Genomic DNA, 22,251 nt, shown 5'->3' with positions numbered 1-22,251 from the left:
AGATGTTTATATGGTTCAACCTGAAGGTTTTGTCGATCCACAACATCCTAACAAAGTATGCAAGTTGAAGAAATCAATCTATGGATTGAAACAAGCATCCAGAAGTTGGAATCACCGTTTTGATGATGAAGTTAAGAAATTTGGATTCATCAAAAACGCTGATGAAGCTTGTGTGTATAAGAAAGCTAGTGGGAGCATCATAACCTTTCTGGTATTATATGTCGATGACATATTACTGTTTGGAAATGACATTCCAACCTTGGAAGGTGTGAAAGCCTGGCTTAGAAGCTGTTTTTCCATAAAGGATCTTGGTGAAGCCGCCTATATTCTGGGAATAAGAATCTATAGGGATAGATCAAGGCGGTTGATAGGTTTGAATCAAAGTGCATACATTGACAAGATCTTGAAAAGGTTCAAGATGGAAAACTCTAAGAAAGGTTTGGTACCTATTCAAAGAGGAACGATGTTGAGTGCTTCTCAATGTCCAAGCTCAAAGGATGAGCAAGACAAAATGAGTGGTATCCCATATGCATCTGCTATAGGATCCATCATGTATGCCATGATTTGCACTAGACCGGATGTGTCATGCGCCTTGAGCATGACAAGTCGATACCAACAAAATCCGGGAACTAGCCATTGGATGGCTGTTAAGAGCATATTGAAATACCTTAGAAGGACTTAGGATATGTTTCTAATATATGGCTCTGGTGAGGAGGAACTCGTTGTAAAGGGTTACACTGATGCGAGTTTCCAAACTGATCGAGATGATTCTCGATCACAATCGGGATACGTTTTCATTCTCAATGGTGGTGCTGTCTCATGGAAGAGTGCAAAACAAGACGTGGTAGCTTTATCCACCACTGAATCTGAATACATCGCCGCCTCCCTGGCAGCTCAAGAAGCTGCATGGATTAGAAAGTTCATTGCCGATCTAGGAGTGGTTCGTACCATTCAGGACCCTCTAGAGATCTTTTGTGACAACGAGGGTGCGATTGCTCAAATCAAGGAACCCCGCGCACATCAAAAGACTAGGCACATTGAGCGGAGATTCAACTACATAAGGGATGAAGTTGAAAAGGGAAAGATATGTATTCGCAAAATTCACACTGATCAAAACATTGCGGACCCACTCACGAAACTCCTTGAAAGGCCGAAGCATGAGAGTCATACTTGCACCTTAGGACTTCGATATTCTAGTGATTAGATTTGATCAAAATTTGTATTTGGATATTGGAACAATTTAATTTTAACTCAATCATATGGTTTTGGTTATGGTCATGTTCTTGAGTTATGTTCCATTTTAGTATGTTTAAATCCGTGAATAATTTGAATTATTCTAAACGTCCGTAGCCGTTCATATTTGTGGGAACAAATGTGAAAGTAAGACTATTATGAACTTGGATTGGTAGATATTCATGAGGTATGAATATAGCAAAGGGTTGTTGCCAAGGTTCATAGATATTTATGGGATAAATATTGGACTGACCCGCTCTCAATTTTACTGCATGGAATCCTTGGGATTTGTGATCATAAGTAAATTTGAGTAAAGGCGAACTTCATAGTATCCTCCGACCTGAGATACATATTGGGTCTTGATATTCATCGACTATTATGCTTTGACTTAGTTCTGCGCTGCTCTGAAATATGTCAGTACATAAGGCTAAGCTCAAGTATAGTACAAGGTGATAGTGAGAGATGTATGTAGTCAATATGGGATTTGTCCCTCTTATTCATTGAGAGTTAAATGTCTAAGGCCTGACAAGTTAAATCAACAGAGAATGATCACTCTGTGTCTCTGGATTTAACATGACATTTGTGGCAAAAGGATAAATGATAGTTTCACCTAAATCATTTTCAAGTATGGGACTTGAAAGGGATGATGTTATTGAATGGCACTTCGTCATACGTATTAGGGGTAGTAAATCGTAGTTAGGCGGTATTTGCTACTTGCATCAATCTTCTATGTATCTTGTGCAAGTGGGAGATTGTTGGACTTGGTCTGCCCAAGAGACATATTAAATTGATGTGGCTAGTACGTTATGATCCAAGTCGGGTCATACCCAATAACAAGCTAGACAAACACCGATAATATTCGTTCATATATGATGTGATCATAACAAATGAATATTAACACTTACGTTATTTGGAAAGGGGTTTCTAAATAAAATGTACTTGTGTAATAAACAAATCATATGGATGATTTATGTTTTATGAAAGAACATTACATAGTGTTATTTAAGTTGGTTAAATAACAATATGTGAATAATAATAACCAAGCATGTCTCTTAACATATAATAGGTTTTATAAGTTATAAGTTATAAACTTATAAAAGTATATATGTATGGATATATATATATATGTTTAAAGTTTTATAAAAGAAAAAGATAATAACTCTTTCAATTTGTAATATTATTATATGTTTAAGTGGAGACATGCAAGGTGAGTGGAGACATGCAATGGTTATTATTGGTGGAGAGAAAGATGCCTTTAAATAAAACCAAGTCTTTCTCTTTCATTCTTATATAACACACATAATTTCCAAGTAAACTTTTCTCTCTTCCTCTCTTGGGTATTTTCATCCAACATAAGAAAAGAAGAAGAAAATTTCAAGTGCAAATCCTAGCTAGAAGTGGTGTGTTGTTGAAGCTTGGGGTATGCTAGCTTGAGGAGCTTCCAAATTCAAGTTCTTACCGTTCAATCATCATCTCTTTCACCCGGTTTTGTCATATTGAAAGGTAGTAGTAACATGCATGGACTTATAGTGACATGCATGTATTTGATAGTGTGTAATTCGTATTTGGATCCGGGTTTGGGTTTTGCATGTTTAAAATTGGTTTTACATATCATATTAACAAGATTTAAAACTTTTATATCCGCTGCGTTTTTGGTAAAATAGGGATTTTATCACTTTGATAATCTTGTTAAAACCCAACATATTGCATACCACAGTACAACAAAAACGTCACAACGTACAAATAAGCTTGAAACCACTTGTTAAGCATATAGTATAAGTAGCAAAGCCTATGAACCTTTGCAATTGTTGTATATATAATTTTCGAGAGTTGTGCAATACAGTGTGTACCTTCAGATTTATTACTTGTAACATCTTATTATGTTTGGTATTTGTTTGGTCTTTTTGTCCATACCCACTTACTTTGTACGTGTAATCCCTCACTTGCACGTATATGTTTTTTGATAATAATTATTGGGATTGCCTATTTTACCTTCACTGAGGTAATAAGCAATCCCAATTACTCTATTGATCTAGTTTTATACACCAATCAAACCCTAACAATAGAGCCTAAATTCAAAATAATTTAAGACATATAAGACACGTTATTTAAAACTCATTATAAATGAGCCCACGTAAAAATTGTTTATTTAAAACTTGTTGAATAGAGGCTTATTCCTTCATAATTGACTATTATGGGTTTGGGATAAGTTGATAACTAGGTACTAGTGGACCATTGACTTGGGCTAAATCAAAGTAATTGGGATATTCGTTTGTGCGTCCAGTTAAGACAACATACTAGCCAAGCTTGGTTGAGACCTCCCCGTGTGACGGGGGCGCGTCACAATATTCGACAGTTGCCATTCAAAAAAAATGATCATTGACTCGGTAACAATGGTTTGGTGGTTAATTAGGCAATCATCATAACCGGGTTATCTATCATGGGCTTACATAATACACGAGTCTTACACAGTTATAATCGGGGTATATACCAAACCAATCATGTTAACCTTGAATCTAGCTTGGGCTAAACCTAAGTAACTGGGATTGGGCCAAATAAATCACAAGGTGTAATTGTCTAAGCACGTAGACAAAGCGCATTCGGAATTGTCTTCCAATACCTAACTTGTATCTATGCGCTTCATATTCGCCCGGAGTTCGTTGCCAGAGATACAACCATCCCTTCCCCATCACATCAATCCCACGAGTCTCTTATCCATTCTCATTCAATCACGGCGGTGTAACAAAGCAAAATGAAAAACTTATATCGGGTTTAGGAATAATCAGGCTCAAACTGATGACTTCCACCACATCAAGGTGACACTTTACTGTTGAGTTATATCCCTTCCCTACCCCCGTCGAGAAATAGAATTGACTAATCCTAAGACAAAGGGTCAAGACACTCAACGGTACCATACTTGAACAACTTGGGGTCATGCCTTTTTTTTGCATTGTTGTGGATATGAAAATAAAGGGAAAAATCGGATTTAGTTGTTTACTGTCCCTATCTAAAATAGTTTGACTACGTATTCGAGCCATAAAACATGGTTTCATAGAACAACACGATTTTCTTGATCTATATCAACCAGGTTTTACATGAAGAAGATTTTGCTCAACGTGTTCTATTCGATACGGGTAGGAAAAGAACCCAACCCGGTATTATTAAAATAATAGAGGAAGCAGAACCAAATCAAGATGATACGGATCAACCCCATTTTTCCACCAAAGATCTCATTTCATCATCAGCTAGTATTTAGGACCCTCTCTTCGTAAGTTCGTAGTGGGACCATTAAACCAAACAAAAAAGATGCGACAATGACATTTTTCTTTGTGTATTTGTATAGCACCGCAATATATATAACCTTTTCAAGTTTGAGTGTTTAACTAAAATTATATGCTTTAGTATACCTAAACAAAAGGAGATATTATTCACGTATAACAAAAAATAAGGGATTTCAAGCTGAGATATAGGTTTTACTCAACTCCAGTGGCTTTTTTTATGAGGGTGGAATGAAGATGATTTGATGGGTCATTGTCCGCTAGTGATTCTAATAACCGTTAAAAAAACTAACCAAGTTTATGGTGTTTAATTTAGAAAAAAAATCAAAATTTAATTTAGAAAAACTGAATCTTGATATGTTATTCTTGTCCCCAAAACAAAAGGTATATGCAATTTTCGTCATCAAAAGTTTGTGTGTGAAAGTACATAGAGAAACCAATTTATTAATTACATCACCATTGTGTATTGAATAGTATATTAGTATTTTACCCTAAAAAAAGTTGTATTCTAATATAAACTATAATATAGTTATAACTTGGGCCGATATGGACATGCTTACATTTATTTTGACTATAATTTAAGTATTTAACTGGTTTGGGTTACCTCTTAATGGGTGAAAAACAATAAGAACAAGTATTGTGTTCTACCTAGGTAAACTGGTCGGATCATTATAGGTTATAATTTGTTGAGCTTTGGTTAGCTAACCATGTGTCTGCCGATTGTCTAGTATTTCGTAAGCCTAGTCAAACATATTCGGCCAGTGAGTGCACAACCATAATTGGTCGATCGGGTCTATAATCCAATACATGTAAGAGTACCCCAACAGTTAGTTCGGTTTTAACATGTTAGTTGGACTAGGATCATATTAATGCACGTTAGTGTATAGATCATCATAGGTTGTGTTTAAACATGTAAGCACATATAAGCAATGCACACATATACACACATGTAGGCGCATACACGTGTCATCCTTTAAGGAAATTTGGATTTAAAATATTCAACTACTGACTATCGACAAATAACAGTTTAATTAATGAACTGCTTGATGAGGACCCGTCCTTTAACATATTTGCTCCCAACAATATGTGACTAACAGAATCCTAACGCCATTAGTTGCTAGCCGCAAAAAAATCGTTTTTAAACGGAAAACTCAATATTTTCGTCTCATATGTCTTTGTAACTTTAGATCGTACATTTAAGAACCCTTTTGGGTTGCCGGAAACCTAGAATCAATATCGGAGTTAGTTGGTGGTGTTGGTTTTTAGGTTGAGTTTTACGACGAAAAAAGTAAGTTTTTTTTTTTGAACGATCAACTAAGTAACGTCGGGTACTCCGTATACGGCCCCCATTGGCTAAAGGTAGCCCGAGCCGGCCACTAGTCCGGACGGACGAAGCCCCTAGCGGTCCACCTATTGAGGGATTCACCGGATAAAACCCGACCTCCACGCCCGCCAAATGGCACGACAGGGAGGAGCCGGTAAAACTGGGTGAGATCAGGACTCGAACCATGGTCATCCCTCATATAAATTGATGGTAGTGAGGTATGAACCCCATCTCTTACTAGTAAAGTGAGTGATTTATTGTTAATTAGGGCTAGTCATTGATTGGAATTATTTAAAGGGACTTTAAAAGACAATTGAGATTTGAAGTTGTTACTATATACTTTTATCTGTGAAAAGAAGTAGAGGGACGGAAAGTGTAGAATCTTGCAAAGGAAAAGAAAAAACTGAAAACCTAGAAAGAACACGGTGGTTACGACAAGCAACCGCCCCTCGTTAGGCGTTGATAAGAAACCTAAAGCCAAGGCCAAACTCGTCTCTCTTAAACGCCAGATTCGTTCCACGGAGCGTTTGCTTCGTAAGGTACCTTTCATTCCATTATTAAATTGTTTCTTTTTTTCTATACAAATTTAAAATATTTTATTGCTGTCACTCTTATATTAGTATTTTAACATGCCTTGACTTGATATAGCATGTTCTTGTCCATAAGTAGGCAGTTTAAAGCAGCCTAACTTTTTTACTGATTGGTTCTATTAGAAATTAAAGCAGTCTAAATTGGTGTTTGTGCGATGACTTGTAATCTGCTTATTTGTTATCTTAAGAGACACTATGATAGAAACCGGAAAACTAAAGTACTTAAATTAAGATAATAGCCACATTCGAGATAGGCTTGATCTCCAATTACAAGGTTAACTAACCCTAATTCTGATAAACATAAACATCCATAACTAATAAACAAAGATAACCCTATTAATACTAAACCTAACTGACGGTTCTAGAACATAACTGCCCCACTAATTTCTGCTTAAAACTGTTCCCGGTAACATGGGTTTAGGCGGGAATAGATCCTAAGAGACCAGGTACGTATCACACTAGCTAGTAATATATTCGAGTAGGAACTCAACTGTCAATCTACCTTCTTATTCTAACTTGATAGGGGTTTAGTTTGAAGCCACAGCCCAACAGGTTATAGAGAGCTACTGCTACCATTAGGGTCAAATGCGACTTAGTTAAAAGCATTACTAGGTAGAAAGTTAATACATTGCTTCAAGTTTACTATTGAAATTCTTCACCACAATAAGTTTGAAATGTACAAAAGTTTCTTTTTAATGTATTTTGTTAAGTATTTTGATTAATGTATGTTTGGTTGTTTATTTGCTGAACTAATCACGCATTCTGCTTTCCATGATATATTAAAGGACACGAGGCCTGAGGTCAAAGAATCTCTATTAAAGAAGCTAGAAGGGTTGAAGAGTCAACAACAGCTTCTAGATAATCTAACTTTGGAACGTAAAATATTCTTGCGTGACAGAAAGATCATGTTTTTTGGTAATAATAATTTTATTTTGGATGAAAACTATTTCTGTATTCTTGTGCATATAATTATTGCTTTTTTTTTTTATCAGAAAGAAGAAAGGTTGAGCGAAGAATAAGACGATTGGAGAAACAACAGCGTGCATCGTCTGGTCAGGCTCAAGAAGCTGAGCTTGCTGAGCAACTCTTTAAACTGAAAGAAGATCTTGAGTATATTAGGGTGAGTTTTAATTGTTACATTCTCTTACACACATTTTCCCTTTTAAGCAGTCATCAGTATAAGATATGTGTGGTTTAATTTTTTGTTTCAATAAGATTTTATGCTTATACTTTTTTTAATACAAATTAAACAAATACATAAGTCATATGTTTATAGATAGCTATTTTATAATTTAGTGATTAGTATGATTTTTATTTTGAAACTGCAGTTTTTCCCCAAGACAGAAAAATATGTATCTTTATTTAAGAAAGTTGATAATACGGATACCGATGATAAGAGAAACAGCTTACGCACACAGATCAAAGCAAATATAGCTGCTGCTGTAGCTGGTGGGAAGGATTTGGAAGGTAATTTCTGTTTTTTTTCAACTTCTTTTTCTTTTAAAGTTATTTGGTACATTGTTCTGTGTTTGGAGGTCAATCATATGTGTCTATGCAATGCAATATGACCATTCATTTGAAGTCATTTATAACCCATTTTCTCTTGTAGATAATCATGCATCAACAAGCATACATACTAAAATCTTTCTGCACTATTGCATATTAGTTGTGATATTTAGTATAAAGTGTCATAACCTGCTAGGTAGGTTGTAAATTATTTTTATCTGATATAATATCCCGTCGCATGGTAATATCATTCGAACTTGTTTTTTTCATAGTTATTAAATCCGATAAGCGCTCGAAAGCGTTGAGGCTGAGCCTAGCGCCCAGGCGATAAACGCAAAAAAAGCGCCTGATTTAAAAAAAAACGCACAATGGAAAAACAAAATTTTAACTAAAATAGAACATTTAATAAGAAAACATACATTCTTAGTTCATAGAACAACCAAAAACCAAAATTCAAACATTAATTTAACCAAAATCCAAAACATTAATCTATCATTGTTTCATAATATCCAAATTTTAAAAATTCACCTAAAGATAACAATCCGAAACCTAATCACAACACAGTCCAGCTGAAATTTACAAACAGTTATTAATAAATTACGGTTTAAAAATCATAGACTTGACATTATAAAGCTTGCCATCACAGTAATTCAACAACTCTATAAGCATTCATTTTAACTGTCAAGAACAAAATTTGATCCTTCCACAATTGAAGCATTAACACATCTATCATAATATCGAGATTTCCAAAAATTAAAAAACTAAAACCGAATCACAAATTCTAAATATTGTAATCATTTTGTGTGCTATAAGGTTGATTATGAACCCCTCAAATAGTGGAGTTTTAGGTACTGCTAGAGAATAGGATCAGGTTGTTTAAATGATATTTAATACGCATGGGGTGTTTAAATGATATTTAATACGCATGGGAAGGTTGGGAACAGATTATGACGCTTTAAATATTTGACGCACGCAAATCCCATTAATTCTATTCGCTTTAAATGCGCTTAAGCGCAAAAAGCGCTCGACTTTAATAACTATGAAGTTTATTTAGTTTTCATAATAAAGTACTTTTGAGGGGTCTTAGTATTGATGGGAGACTAATTATAGATGGGCAGTGATAAGGTTTAATTGTCCTAAGCTAACTAGTTGATCCTAGACAGAGGTGAATCATCGTTTTTTCTATTTGTTAGTTGGTACTGTTATATGAATGATAACTTTGTTGCCAACATAGTGTTTGCCGTCATAGCATTGATGACTGCTGTAACCTTATATGCCTTTTCCATGTGCTTTTTTTGTGTGTTCTACTTGCGTGATTTATTTAATAATCTTTTATGTTGGATTCTTACTGTTACATGTTTTATACAACTGTTTTAGTGTAGGGGTGTTCATGAGCCAAGCAGCATTGAGTATTAGGTTGCTTGTTTAACTTCAGCTTGAATCCTTGAATAATTCTTTTGAATTCTAGCTTCAGATCGAACTCGAGTTTTCAATATTTGGTTGCTTGTTTATGAGCTCAAGCTGGATTGCCTTGTTTATAGACATCATGTTTGAGCTAGAATAAGCTTGTTTGAGTTTAAAGAATTTATAGACTAGGATATGAATATCTATAAATGCTCATAGTGTGCTTCCATAATAACTATCTGCTAGGTGGAGATAGATATCAGAAGAGTAAACGATTTACTCAAAAGCTAAAATTATGCCATTACAGTGATTACATGACTATCTGAAACTCAAGGACCCACAACTACCAATATACTAGGATCAGGACAGTAGGAAAGTGCTCAAACTGCACAGCTACATTACCTAAAGAAGTGTAAAAACTAAAAACAAAGCAAGACGCAGCCATCTATAAACTAAAGTAGCATCAAAACTTATTAACATAACCAAAAATAACAGTCATCCTTCTTTTAATAGTTGATGCCATCATCCTCGAAAAAGATATCTACCATGTTCTCAACAAAAGCAAAACCATGAACCCAAATCAACTCAACGCAACAAAGGTTTTCGGGTAGGGCTTATGGTTAGAATTAAGGGTTTAGGGGTTTTTGATAGCTTTAGGTTCTTATTTGGAGAATCAACTTAGGCTGGAATATTCGATATATGGGTTCATCATGAAAATCCGGTCTTGTGTATTTTTTGGTTGTGAATTTAGAAATCAATGACTCAAGATTAATCAAATATGCATAAAGATATATTGTCAAGTATCTTACTGTTTTCAATATAAACAGAAATCACATACTATTAAGCATCAAAATAAAGTAAATTTTGATGTAATAGTTGTAAAACAAATGATAAAAATATAATTAATTTATTTACTGCCACTTTTTTGTATTATGATATGATTTTATGACATGATTAACGTGAATACAGAGACCGGAAGCGACGATGATGGGTTAGATTTAAGCGAGGACGATTTCTTTTTAAGTGGAAGCTCAAGTGATGAGGCTGATGCGGATGATGAGTGGACTGATAAAAGTGCAAGGTTTGAACAAACTTTCTGCTGATTATTCTTATATTATGTTCACATATATTCACTTTTTCCCAAGAAACAATAAAAAGTTGATTTATTTTCTAGGGAACAAGCATCTGGTGCTTCTGGGAAAGCAGCTTCTGGTGGTATGTCTAGCGATGAAAGAAATCAGGTTAGTTTTTACCGAATCTTTCAACTTTCAAGACATACAACTTATTGTTAATTTGTATATTTATCTTTTTGTAGAGACACATATCAGCTCGTGCTCTGATGCCGCCTCCTCGGGCCTCAAATGGTTCAACTGCTACTAATGCTAAACCAAGATATGGTAACTCGTTCCACAAGAAGCCGGTTTCTAATAGGTCTTACATGTCATCTTCTAGTAATACCTCAACAAGTGTTGACAAGCCTTCTTATAGAAACCGGAGACCTGAGGTTAATAATGGTAATAATGTGAATTCCAACCGGAGACCATTTGAGGGTAATAGTGGTAGTAATTTGAGTTCCAACTCGGATGCCCGCAAACCGAAAAGAAAGAGGCGCCCTAAGAAAAAGAAACAGCAGGCCTCATGATTCTCATTATCCGATTCATAAAAGTTGTTTTCTTGTTATAATAACAGACAATATGATTTTTTTAAGGATTTTTGTCAAACTTAATTGTCTGCTGAGCGTAAACGAATCAATCATATGCGGGGCGGTCAGGTCAGGCAGGTTTAGTTATAAATATTGCTTTACTGTTGTACTATACTAAAAGTTGCCCCTTGTTTTAACTAAGTTTTGTGGACCTTCAAAATGAAAACTTATATAAGCATGCAACTTTATGTATACTTGGACCCTATAATGGTATTGGCTATGGCTAGGCCAAAGAGACTATTGTGCAAATAACTCAAAACATAATTAAAACAATTTTTAAAGTAAATAATCATAATTGATCTACTCTACTGAATTTGTTTTCTCCAAATATATCATTGTGAACACGCATTTGCTTGTCGTGGCATGTTATGCTAGTCGCTGCTGCGAGTGGATTCATCCGTCATCGTTGTGATACCAACATTTTGTAATCGTTCATACCTGAACTGAAGACTTTAGTGTTTCAGGCAAACAGCGCTGGTGGTGGTGTGACAGTTGTGATGGGATATGGGAAGATGGCAGCCAAGGGTTCTTTCCAAAAGTTTTCAACTGCTTGTTAAACTACCATACTGAGTATATGAATGTACCGTACTTTATTAAAAGATTCGGTACAATATTTGTTACCAATAAATTTACCGTCGGTTTCGATTCAATTAATTTGGTTTTCTGCTGACCCATATATAATATATAATATAGTCATAACTTTTCATTAGCTTTCATATAAACAAGTAGACGTTAATCAATCAAATAACCAATCAACAATCAATCAGTTATTAAAGTTTTATTTTAGTTACCCCATTTGCCTCCATGAAATGATTTCATATTTCTTAAACTCTCTACACAATTGCAAAACCCTCAAAACCCTTAAATCAATCCACACTTTACTCATAGTAAACGGTTTAATCGCTTCATCCGACATCCTCCTCAACAAGATCATCCGTCTCTACTTTCGTTTCGGGTCGAAAAACCATGCACACCAAGTGTTCGATAAAATGCCCCAACCAAATGCCTTCATTTGGACATCCATGATCCACGGCCACGTCGAAAACAAACTTTACGCTGAAGCGTTTTCACTATTCCGTAGAATGATTCGACATTCAATCAGCCCGTTAAATTATACTGTTGTTACAATGCTGAAGGGTGTAGCTCGAGAAGCTCGGTTAAAAGATGGGTTGACGGTTTACGGGTTGGTGTTTAAATACGGGTTTGAATTTGATGTGATGGTGCAAAATTCAATGCTGGATTTGCTTATGAGGTGTGAGAGAACCGAGTTGGCGAAACGCGTGTTTGATGAGATGGATGTGAAGGATACGGTGTCGTGGAACTCGATGATTTTCGGGTATTGTAATAACGGTGGAATTAGGATTGCACGTGAGTTGTTTGATGAAATGCCTGACCGGAATGTCATTTCTTGGACTAGCATTATACACGGGTATGTGAAGGTCGATGACATGACTGAGGCGCGTGTTTTGTTTGAGGCAATGCCTAAAAAAGACCTGGCTTCGTGGAATGTAATGCTTTCTGGTTATGTAGAAATTGGGGATTTTGATGCGGCTTTGTGTACTTTTAACAAGATGCCGGTTCGTGATGTGGGGTCTTGGAATCTGATCATTTCTGCGTGTTGTAGACTTGGGAATCTCGAATCTGCGAGAACGTTTTTCGACCGGATGCCGAGTAAGAATGTGGCTTCGTGGACCATGATGATTGATGGGTACATGAAATCTGGAAATGTTATCGATGCAAAGATGTTGTTTGATCAAATGCCGGAAAAGAATTTAATTTCTTGGTCAACCATGATTGGTGGATATGCTAAAAATGGAGAACCGAAAACCGCTTTAGAGTTGTTAAAATTCTTTAAAAAGCAAAGTATTAAACCAGATGAAACCTTTATACTTGGTGTCATATCTGCTTGTTCGCAGTTAGGCGTTTTGGAAGCAGCAGAGTCAGTAATAAATGACTACGTGGGCCCCACTCTTCTCTCCAGCTTACGCGTGTCGACTAGCTTAATCGACATGTACGGCAAATGTGGAAACCTTAAAAAAGCTAGACAAGTGTTTAACATGACTCCCAAAAAGGACTTGTTTTGTTACAGTACTATGATCGCAGCGTATGCGAATCACGGGTTAGGTCTAGAAGCGATTTCATTGTTTGAGGAAATGGAGGATAATAATATAGAACCCGACACAACAACGTTTATTGGTGTTTTAAGTGGTTGTAATCATGGAGGTCTTGTTAATGAGGGCTGGAAGTATTTTAAACAAATGACAGATGAGTATAATATTCAACCAACAGATAAGCATTATGCGTGTATGGTTGATCTTTTAGGGCGCGCGGGGCGTGTTCATGATGCTTATAACTTAATATGTAGCATGAAGATGGGCCCCACTGCAGCTGTTTGGAGTAGTTTGCTTGCAGCTTGTAGTGTTAACTGCAATATTGAGTTAGCTGAAGTTGCAGCTAATGAATTGTTTAAGATTGAACCTCATAATTCCGGTAACTATGTTCTGTTGTCTAATATGTATGCTGGTTCAGGTGATTGGCAAAATGTTGGTAAAGTGAGAGCAATGATGAGGCAAAATAAGGTGAGGAAGAATAGAGGGTCAAGTTGGATTGAGTTAGACTCTAAGGTGTATGAGTTTGTGATGGGAGATTTATTATATTTAAATTGTGAGAAAATAAGATATATTATGGATCTACTTGCTGAAGAAATGAAGGCTGAGGAATCATTTTGTTGTTCTTTATTGAAGGCATTTGATTAATTCTTCGTTAGTTGTTCATCATTGTTATGTTAATTCTTCAATATGTAACTATGAGGTAGGTCTGTAGGATGTTTATCCTTAAATTTAAATTTTTTTAGCCTGCAACTTTTAATCAACAAACTAGAAACAGCAAGAAGCTGCCCAGCCAAAACACCAAATATCCAATGAAATCACCAAAAAACAAGTCTACCATCAACAAAACAAGAAGCATGATTAAAAGAAGTAGCATTGCTTTTTTAAAGTCACAACATTTTCAATTAGCTTGCATCCATCATTCCATCTTCAAAAGCGGTCAATCACGCGTCTTCTTTCTCTGTTCTTTTGGTAGAAATAGATCCAATTGTGTGTCTGCTTTCTTTGTAGAACAAGTACAAATTATCACTAGTCCAAAAAATGATACCAAAGCAAAGATTTTTATTTGATATTTGTCTTTAGCAAAGGAGTAAAACCAATGATCTTTTCAAATGTTAATGATCTTTTCATATACAACCCAAATTACCCAGTTTGATATTTATCTTTTCAAATTTATCCGTTTTGTATTTATGTTTCCAAATACTATAGTGTTTGTCCTTTGGTTTTAACTTAGACTTGATGAAAGCTTCAACTACTTACCTCTGCACATTGGAATACACTTTGAAGATTCCATCAAATCACATTCCATATCCACACTTATTTCATTCTATTCATGAGTGATGGAACCACCTGTCGCATGCTCATGCTCGATTTCCTTGCCTTAATCATATTTAATCTTCACAAGTTTTAACTATGTACATCATGTGTGCGTGTACAGTTTTTAGGCTATTTAAATGTTGCATTGAATAAAGAATTCGAATGACACGGTGAGGCAAATCATTTGGATTTCTAAAGGCATTTGTGATCATATTTTTGGGACAACATATCTAACTCTACATCTTAATTATTATTGCACATTTTCTTTTGCAAAAGCACTTAAACCCTTCCATTTGAAAATACAAACTCTTATCCAACACTTTGATACTGCTAGATCAAAGACCCTTTGGTCATTTGTGATCATATAATGTTCTTATTAGTAAATAGTTGAAGTATCATTTGTGTCACATCCCGACCAAATGCGGCGGAACATGCCGGGGTGCAACCGATTGCCCAAAAACACAAGACACTATTTAAAGTGACAATATTTATTCAACTCATTTTATTTCATAAATCAGTAATCAACACATCTCGTTCACACATACAAATTGAATACAAGTAACAATTATATTGTTTGTCTTACTAATATCCTAATAGTCTTGGTAACGTTTTTCATCAAGTCCTCGAGTCAACAAAAAGTCAAACCTGTAACATTTCATAAAATAAAGTTTATCAACACAAAAGTTGGTGAGCAATTCATAAGTTTGAGCATATAAGTATATAGTAATAAAAAGCCACAAAACTTGTATACGAAACAATAGATAAAAGCAACAACTTGATAAATAGATATCGCTAATAGAATTACGTTAGCGACACCTAACTATAAAGGGATGCCAAATAGTCTAGGATTTTATAGTTATCGTTAATTGCATTACGTTAACGACACCTTGCCATGAGGGGTTGCCAAATGGTCTAGGATTTATAGTTCCACCATCCAAAAGCGATAAACACATAAGCATGTAAGCATAGAACACCAAATCGAGCAATTATTTAAGTAAAGTATACAATCACGTTTGTAGGTTTAAGATTCATGTATAAAGCATTTTGTTGAATAAGTATGAAATGTCACCTCAAAACGAAAGATAGAAAACGGGGTATGAAAGTACTCACCTCGATTGACGAATTGATAACTAATAAATGATTGACATATAGAAAGCTTGTGAACGAAACGAACGAATCCGACTTGAAAGCTAATTGAAAATGAATAAATAAAATATATTAATGAACTTGAACTTTAGTTGAAACTACATTTGAAACATTGAACGAGAAGGTTCGACTGTTAATCGGGTTACCGGTTAATTTGTTAACGATTAGGGACTCGTACTTAATTGATATTTTAAAATAAAATAATATTATTTTATTCGGCTTTTAAATAACTAACTCAATATTAAATAGAAACAAGACGGGTTTAAATCAAGAGTTCGGTTTTATAAAAATGAATTGATAATAAAACTTATAATAATATTGTTAATGATAAAGATAGTAAGGATAATAATGACTTTAAAAATATGTTATATTGTCACACCCACAAAATCCACTAATGGAGTTTTACCGTCAGAGGGTGTGAACTGGCAGGATCGGAATCATCAGTTATAATCAAACCATAAAATAAAGTTTCAAAACCATGAAAAACGTTTACGAGTAATTAAATGCGGTAGCGTAAAAACCTTTAATCAAAAGTTGCGTCACGCAGGACGACTTAAAACCCAAGATAATCGTTAAAAATAAGTTTGCAGGACAAAAGCGTTTTCAATCAATGCATGTTCCTAAACCGCGCGCCCGCCTCGGCTACCTGAGAATAACATACTAAAAGTGTCAACACAAGGTTGGTGAGTTCACAAGTTATATAAAATAAATCGTTTAGCGTTTGCGTTCAGCGTTTTACGTTAAGCGTTTTGCGTAACCACGTTACGGCGTTTTGCGTTAAGCGTTTTGCGTAACCACGTTACGGCGTTTTGCGTTAAGCGTTTTGCGTTACCAGATAGTGTTATGTCAAATTATATATCGATAGGTAGCTAGTCTATACAAGAAGTATTACTAAGTGTTCGACACTGAAGCTGACTCGTTTAGTAAGTGCCTTGTCACCAGGTCCTCTAGACCATGGTACGTGTTAGCCAAAATTACACCCGCTCGACCTACAGTCGAGTTTAGCGTTGGGTGGGGTTTGTCAAACCCAGTAGTACTACTCAACAGTGACTCGCTATTCTAAATATTAACCGGTTCGATGTGTAGGATTTCAAATGTTTCGTTTGCCACTAAGCCTTTACAAGTGATATATAATTTATAACAAAATCTTAAATGCGTTGTGGAGTATGTTATCTCCCCCAAGTGAAAAACGTTTGAAAACAGTTTAAAGAGGGGAAAGTGAAACTCACTGTTTGCGAAGAAATTCCCAAATTAAATCACCAAGATGCGCGTCACCGAAAAACTCTCTCTAACGTTCTAAAACAACAAAGAGATTTTTCTAAGTGTCGGAATATTATCGAGTCTCTAGATCCGGCACATAATACCTATGCACATAACATGTTTCGTGTTTCGTTCGTGAATCGTGTGTGACTTTAACAAGTGTTTTTGTGACACATCACATGTGTAAGCAATCATATACGTGTCATTATTCATAACGTACATTACTAGCAATTTTTCCCATAAGGGCATTTTGGTCAACAAATAACAATTAACTAGCCATTATTCCCCATAAGGGCATTTTAGTCAAAACACGACAATTATCTTGCAATTATTCCCCTCAAGGGCAATTTGGTCAAAACACAATAATAAATTAGCAAGTTTCATATTTCATGCATTTTCACAAAACTCAGCAGCTAGTTTCACCGAGACAGAAATCCTACTAGAAAGATTGTACTACTTCACCGATCATAGCATCTAAATTAATTTACCAAAAATCATCACAGAAGAACATATATCTTAGGTTTCCAGAACATATTTTATTACATTTTTATTCCTCATAGTTTTCTCACAATCATCAAATCATTACAGCAAACTCATAACAGTCAGATTCATGCACAACAGAATGTTATTTGCAATTCCCATTAAACGAAAAATCCAATAAATGCAAGACCACTTGGGTTTGGTTCCTAACTCAATGAGTCAACTTCTAGAAGTGGAACCAACCCAATTGGTCTCGTAGTTCATGAGATATAAAATTTACAACATAACCTAACAGCAGGTCTAACAGCTCAGCTTTGCACAACGTTTTTGTAAAATCATAAAAGTTAACTTCTACTTGTCCAAAAATTACAAATTTATACCTTATAGAAACTAGACTCAACCTAGTTTACTGTAGTACCAATAATCTCAACCAATTTTCACGTTTACACTTCGTTACAGTCACTTAAACATCAAATACACATTCTGTCCAGAAACTGTTTGCATCCAAACTCCATATATTAACAACCTATGAACTATCATGCATTCATATGATCCTCTAGACTCCATAGACACCATTCATACACATCAATTACATATTACATACTTGATTAGGGTTTGTGTTTGAACTCAAATCAAAGACACAACAATCAACATGCAACAAGATTCAATCTACTTATCAACTCATCATTCAATCAACCACAATCATGTTAGCTATCTACATACACAAAATCGGCAGGTCTAGGGTTTGTGGTTAACCCAACAAACATCAAAATTAAGCTACAAGAATGTAAAGGATGATCAATTATACCTTCCTAGCACCTAGTTCTTGGATTAAACACTTGATTTCTTGATGTATGTGTGTGTGGAAGTCGACGGCAGCAAGGAGCAAAGGGAAGGGGGGGGGGGCAATCGGGTTGGGATTAATAATAATAATAGTTAGGGTTTAATTTTTAAGGTTATATTTATAGACACACAAGTTACACTCAAGTCCCTCTAGTTTCAAGTGTTGTTTTTCTAACTTAACTAACTTAGTTCTTGTTTCTTGTTTAGCATTACACACAATATAATCAAGTAACACATATGTTAACACATAATTATCACATAATTATTATGTTGACGTTTTTCGTTTATTCCTCAATCGTTTGCGTCAACTTGTTTGCGTTTCGGTGCAAATCCCGAAAGACTACACATGTAGTAAGTGTTAAGCGTCATTTAAACCCTAGTTTAAATATAATGAAGTGTGCGTTAAAGATTCAATGATCTTTAAGTTTGAATTGACGGAGTTGAGTTAACGGAGTTAACCTGAAATTGACGATTGTCACATCATTCCCATGTTAAAGAATTTTCGTCCCGAAAATTTGAGTCAAGTCGTGATGAGAGTCTGAAAGAGTAAAAAAAAATTTCAGTTTGTCATATCATCCCCTAGTAGAAAGAAATTTCGTCCCGAAATTTAATTCATACCTCCGGTGATGTCTGACGGTTTGCCGAGTTTCGCGGTTTTCTGTGTTTGGTTAGCCCTTCAAAAAGGTGAGGATACTTTTTCATCATTTGATCCTCGCGTTCCCACGTGAACTCCGGTCCACGTCTCGAGTTCCAACGAACTTTAACGATTGGAATTTTGCTGTGCTTGAGCGTTTTGGTTTCCCAATCCAAAACCTCGACTGGTTCCTCAATGAAATGTAACTGTTCATCAACTTGCAGTTCCTCCAAAGGAACTACTTGGGTTTCATCGGACAGGCATTTCTTCAAATTCGACACGTGGAATACATTGTGTATGCCACTGAGTTCCGTTGGTAGGTCTAGTCGGTACGCCACCGGACCAATGCGCTCAGTTATCCGGTACGGACCAACATACCGTGGGTTGAGTTTGTTTCGCTTCCCAAAGCGAACCACACCTTTCCAAGGTGAGACTTTGAGTAACACTCGATCGTTCACTTGAAATTCGAGAGGTCTTCGGCGCTTGTCGGCGTAACTCTTTTGGCGATCTCGTGCTGCTGCCATGCGATTTCGGATTTGAACAATCTTTTCCGAAGTTTCGAGTACCAGTTCCGGACCAGTGATTTGGCTGTCACCCACCTCTGCCCAGCAGAGTGGTGATCGACACTTCCGTCCGTACAGCGCTTCAAACGGCGCTGCCTTAATACTTGCGTGGTAGCTGTTATTGTACGAAAACTCTACCAAGGGTAAGTGGGGTTCCCAACTTTCTCCGAAATCCAATACGCAGGCACGCAACATATCCTCCAGGGTCTGAATAGTTTGCTCACTTTGCCCATCTGTCTGAGGATGGTATGCTGTGCTCATATCGAGACGGGTGCCTAGTGCGCTTTGCAGCGACTTCCAAAAGTGCGAAGTGAAACGAGAATCTCGATCAGAAATGATTGAGACAGGCACTCCGTGTCTCGACACTACTTCCTTCATGTAAACACGAGTCAGTCTTTCCATTTTGTCCGTTTCTTTAATTGCTAGGAAGTGTGCCGATTTAGTCAACCGGTCAACGATCACCCAGATGGTATCGCATCCCGTCGGTGTCTTAGGTAAACCCGTAATAAAATCCATTGAGATGTGTTCCCATTTCCACATTGGGAGTTCCGGTTGTTGCAGTAGACCAGATGGTTTCTGGTATTCTATCTTGACTCTGGCACAAGTCAAACATTTGCTCACGTAGGTGGCAATGTCGGCTTTTATGTTCGGCCACCAGTAAAGTGCCTTTAAATCATGATACATTTTATCTGAGCCAGGGTGGATAGAATATCGGGACTTGTGTGCTTCGTCCATCACTAGAGTTCTCAACTCTCCGTATCGTGGAACCCAAATCCGGTTCTCAAAATATCGGACCCCTTCCGATCTGGTTTCAAGTTGCTTGTTCATGCCCCGCATGAGTTCCGATGGAAGATTATCATCTCTCAAAGCTTCAAGTTGCGCATCGCGAATCTGATCGGGTAAGCTGGCATGAATCGTGAGTTGCAATGCTCTCACCCGTCTGGGTTTATCTGTTTCTTTTCTGCTGAGGGCGTCGGCCACCACATTGGCCTTGCCAGGGTGGTACTTGATGGCACAATCATAATCTTTGAGCAGCTCGACCCAACGACGCTGTCGCATGTTCAGCTCCTTCTGATCGTAGATATGTTGGAGACTCTTGTGGTCGGTGTAAATGGTAAACTTGGTACCGTACAAGTAATGCCTCCATATCTTAAGAGCAAACACCACAGCTCCGAGTTCCAAATCGTGGGTCGTGTAGTTCTTCTCGTGAACCCGTAGTTGTCGAGAGGCGTAGGCTATAACCTTCTCGAGTTGCATCAGCACACAACCGAGACCTTGTATAGATGCGTCACAGTGTACCTCAAAATTTTCCGTTCCCTCGGGGAGGGCTAAAATAGGGGCGCTACAAAGCTTGGTTTTCAACAGTTGAAAAGCGGATTCTTGCGCGTCACCCCAATTGTACTTAGTGCCCTTGTGAGTCAAAGCGGTGAGGGGTTGAGCAATCTTTGAAAATCCCTCGATGAAACGCCGGTAGTAGCCGGCCAGTCCTAGGAATTGCCGCACCTCAGTCGGAGTCTTAGGTGCTTCCCAGTTTTTGATGGCCTCTACCTTACCGGGATCGACATGGATACCATTCTCGTTGATCACATGTCCTAAAAAGTGAACCTCGCGAAGCCAAAATTCACATTTCGAGAGTTTAGCATACAGTTGCTCCTTCTTCAATAACTCTAGAATTACCCTTATGTGTTCTTTGTGGTCAGCTTCGTTCTTGGAGTAGATGAGAATATCGTCAATGAACACAATCACGAACTTGTCGAGGTGCGCCTTGCATACTCGATTCATGAGATCCATAAATACGGCTGGTGCGTTGGTTAGGCCAAAAGGCATAACCGAAAACTCGTAATGACCATACCGTGTTCTGAAAGCCGTCTTTGAGATATCTTCTTCGCACACTCTTAGTTGGTGGTAACCGGATCGCAGATCGATCTTCGAGTAGTAACTCGATCCTTGAAGCTGGTCAAACAAATCATCAATTCGGGGTAAAGGATAACGGTTCTTGACCGTCACCTTGTTCAACTCCCGGTAGTCGATACACATTCGGAAAGTCCCGTCCTTCTTTCGGACAAACAAGACAGGGGCTCCCCATGGCGATGAGCTAGGTCGGATAAAACTCTTATCCAACAAATCTTGCAACTGAGTGGACAACTCCTGAAGTTCCGCCGGTGCGAGCCGATACGGGGCTCGTGCTATGGGTGCTGCACCGGGTATCAACTCGATTTGGAATTCGACCTGACGAATAGGAGGGAGTCCGGGCAAATCCTCCGGGAAAACTTCCGGGAAGTCTCGCACAACAGGTATATCTTCAATTCGTTTCTCCTCCGCGGGTTTCTCAACAGTCTGTGCCAAAATTGCCGGATGACCCTTTCGTAGATACTTCTGCGCCTTCATAAGGGAAATGACGCTGGTGGTCATGCCGCTTCTCTCACCTCGGACCGAAATGATCTCGCCAGAAGGGGTGGTAATATGGACTATCTTATCGTGGCATATAATCTCCGCTCGGTTCTCGGATATACAGTCCATGCCGACAACGACATCGAAACTACCAAGCGTAAAAGGAATAAGGTCGATATCAAAGACATGACCTGACAGTTTTAACTTACATCCCGCAAGTACATGAGTCGTTACTATAGTCTTACCGTTAGCTAATTCAACAGGAAACTTAGCATCTAACGGAATTGGAGTTACGTCTAAGAGTTGACTAAAGGCTTTCGACACAAAACTCCTATCAGCTCCAGTGTCAAACAAAACAGAAACAAAACAATCGTTTACAGGGAACTTACCAGACACCACGTGCGGATCATTGCGGGCTTGACCCGATCCAATCACAAACGCTCTTCCCTTGCCATTGCCTCCACCACTACTG

The 22,251-nt window shown here is 37.2% G+C and overlaps 2 protein-coding genes across 2 annotated transcripts; both read left to right on the top strand.

The window, feature by feature from the left end:
- The first annotated feature begins 6,042 nt into the window (after positions 1-6,042).
- Positions 6,043-11,137, top strand: LOC143547801 (uncharacterized). The gene is made up of 8 exons (XM_077039131.1): positions 6,043-6,053; positions 6,251-6,374; positions 7,211-7,340; positions 7,418-7,545; positions 7,754-7,892; positions 10,305-10,416; positions 10,510-10,576; positions 10,651-11,137. The coding sequence occupies exons 1-8, from the start codon at positions 6,043-6,045 to the stop codon at positions 10,975-10,977; spliced, it is 1,038 nt and encodes a 345-aa protein (XP_076895246.1). The 3' UTR covers positions 10,978-11,137.
- Positions 11,138-11,832: 695 nt separating this feature from the next.
- Positions 11,833-13,793, top strand: LOC143547800 (pentatricopeptide repeat-containing protein At5g15300-like). The gene has a single exon (XM_077039130.1). The coding sequence runs from the start codon at positions 11,847-11,849 to the stop codon at positions 13,791-13,793; it is 1,947 nt and encodes a 648-aa protein (XP_076895245.1). The 5' UTR covers positions 11,833-11,846.
- Positions 13,794-22,251: the final 8,458 nt, after the last annotated feature.

Source organism: Bidens hawaiensis, unplaced genomic scaffold (assembly GCF_021521415.1).
Source record: "Bidens hawaiensis isolate Kalapana, Puna unplaced genomic scaffold, B.hawaiensis_p1.1 tig00014831_1, whole genome shotgun sequence".
In the NCBI taxonomy this organism is placed as follows: domain Eukaryota; kingdom Viridiplantae; phylum Streptophyta; class Magnoliopsida; order Asterales; family Asteraceae; genus Bidens; species Bidens hawaiensis.
Note: the sequence above shows the minus strand (reverse complement) of the source record. Positions and strands in the feature narration are given on the sequence as shown.